The sequence below is a fragment of the Bidens hawaiensis genome, unplaced genomic scaffold, assembly GCF_021521415.1.
Source record: "Bidens hawaiensis isolate Kalapana, Puna unplaced genomic scaffold, B.hawaiensis_p1.1 tig00006773_1, whole genome shotgun sequence".
Classification (NCBI taxonomy): Eukaryota; Viridiplantae; Streptophyta; class Magnoliopsida; order Asterales; family Asteraceae; genus Bidens; species Bidens hawaiensis.
In genome coordinates, this window is record NW_027491462.1 from 113013 (window position 1) to 115552 (window position 2540).

A 2540-nucleotide genomic window follows, 5' to 3' on the forward strand; every position below is an offset into this window, starting at 1 on the left:
AACAAACTTTGCTTTTGTTTAAATTACTTGTTTTCTTAATTAGTTTTTTAATTATAGTATTAAATTAGTATTTTAATTAAAAATCCCCCAAACAAATATAATTAATAAGTCGTGTTTTGTAGTCGAGTCTAATTAGCTAATAAACGTAATTTAAAGAGTCTCGTGGGTTCGATATCCGGACTTACTTAGCTTTACTATAGTCGATCGGTTCACTTGCCGGTTAGTAGTTTAGTCGAGTTTTAGAGAGTCTAGAGTATTACTTAGTGTTTATTTTTAGTTAATTTAGTTAATAATTATTAAACTACTTTTAGCACATCAAGTTTTTGGCGCCGTTGCCGGGGACTCTTGACAATTGCGTTATTAGCGTTGATTGGACCTACTTGCTACATACGTACTATTTGTTTCGTTTTGTTGAGTCGTAGGAGTCTTTTTAAGTCGAGTTTGTTTTTAATTGTTTATTTATTTTCAATATTGGAGTCGTTATATTAGAAACTACTTGTTTTATTTCGTTTTGTAGGTACATGCCACATCTGTATTCGCAAGGACCACCGTTGGATTGCTTTGGATCTACTCAGGTGAATTCCGAGGCAAGTTCAAGTTCATAATCATCTAAAAAGCAACCGATCACCATAGATACTTCACCAAAATTATCACCCACAAATTCACCCGCAAATTCGCCACCACTAAGTCCTAGACCCGTTCCGATGGCCGAGAATAACCGCGCCGTGTACCAGCAAGCTTTTGAATGGTTCCATGGAGATCACTCACCCGTTGTCGCTCTTGACATTAATAACCCTAACTCGTGGAAGATCCCATCCTATGTCATGAACAACATCACCAATCACCACCAGTTCCATGGTTGTGAAAATGAAGATGCATCGGCACACATAAACCGTCTGACCCATGTGTTCAAAACGTTCAACTTGCAAGGTGCTAAACAGGATGAGATCTTCCTTCACTTGTTCCCGTTTACACTCTCAGATCGTGCCGCCACTTGGCTCGATTCGCAACCTGCTGGAACATTCACCACATGGGAGGTACTTCGCAATGCATTCCTCAAGAAGTACTTTCCACCTGCTAAAAGCCTCTTGCCTCCGTGATCAGATCCACTCCTTCCACATGGAGCCGGATGAGGCGTATTACCAAGCTTGGGAACATTTTCAGAATTTGCTTTCCCGTTGTTCTCAACATGGGCTCACCCCTTGGGCCCTTGTTGAGAAGTTTTACAATGGGATTACTTATGAGGCTCAAGCAAGGTTTGATACGGCTGCTGGGGGCAATCTGATGGATAGGAAGATAGTGACCGAGTGTAACGAGATGTTTGAAAGTTTCGTGCAATAGGAATACACGAAGAAGCCACGAGGCGGGAATTCCAATCCTGTCATCAATACACCCTCATCTGCTCGAGGTGTGCACTAGGTTAATCTGGACACTGGTATGGCTGCTGCTTTGGAGAATCTCACCCGAGAGATAAAAGAGTTAAAGACTAAGGTGGATACGTGCGAGATATGTAGAGTGGTCATGGTACGCTGGATTGTCCGTTGATGAATAATCAGGATGTTGATTTTGTGGCTGGTCAGAACAGGTTCCCTAATGCTTACAACAGCAACAATCAGAACTGGAACAGCTACAAGAATCAGAATCAGAATCAAAGTGAGTTGGCGTCCGGCCGGTGAGCCACCTGGCTTCCAAGCTCCCTATAACCGAAATCAAGGTCAGTAATAGTGGAAGTTCTAATGAGCGGGTTCGGGTAATGGGAAAGATTTGAGTAGTGGAATGGGAAGATTAGAAGAAATGATGCAGCAAATCCTTAATAGAGATCAAGTCACTCAAAAGATCCTTGCCGACCATGATTTGCTTTTGAAGAATCAACAATCAGCTATGTTCGACATGCAGCGAACCATTGGTGATATTGCTCGACAATTAAATAAAAGACCTCGGGGACAGTTTACAGGATCTACTCAGCAGAATCCGGCCGGTCAAAGAAAGGCGATTACTACTCGTAGAGGTAGGGTTTTGGGTCCCGAGGTGCGCTGGAATGAAGTTGAAGTCGAAGATGAAGAGGTGATGGATGAAGAAATCGAGATGGAAATACCGGGTAAAGTTTAGAACACCGCACCAGTTGCACCGCCAGTAGAGAACAAGCCGATTGAAGTCCGACCATCACCTTTGATTGACCATGCTCGTATCCCATATCCAGCTAGCGCGAAACACCAGATATATACGCGAAACACCAAAACAAGCCGATTGAAATCCGACCATCAACTTTGTCCGATACTCAAGGAATTAGCCCCGCTTATTGCACGCATCGGATTCTAATGGAGGATGAGTACAAGCCGGTGGTGCAACAACAAAGACGTCTCAATCCAAATATGCAAGAGGTGGTGAAGAAGGAGGTATTGAAGTTGATGGACGCCAGGATGATCTACCCGATTTCCGATTCCCCATGGGTGAGCCCGACCCAAATTGTTCCGAAGAATGGAGGTATGACCGTCGTGATGAATGAGAAGAATGAGCTTATCCCTTCGCGTGCGGTTACC

At 43.3% G+C, this 2540-nt stretch overlaps 1 protein-coding gene across 1 annotated transcript; it reads left to right on the top strand.

Moving 5' to 3' along the window:
- The first annotated feature begins 704 nt into the window (after positions 1 to 704).
- Positions 705 to 1100, top strand: LOC143633513 (uncharacterized). The gene has a single exon (XM_077101805.1). The coding sequence runs from the start codon at positions 705 to 707 to the stop codon at positions 1098 to 1100; it is 396 nt and encodes a 131-aa protein (XP_076957920.1).
- Positions 1101 to 2540: the final 1440 nt, after the last annotated feature.

Excerpts from the sequence above, each read along its gene's own strand:
- LOC143633513 (XM_077101805.1), top strand. The coding sequence starts at position 705 with ATGGCCGAGAATAACCGCGCCGTGTACCAGCAAGCTTTTGAATGGTTC.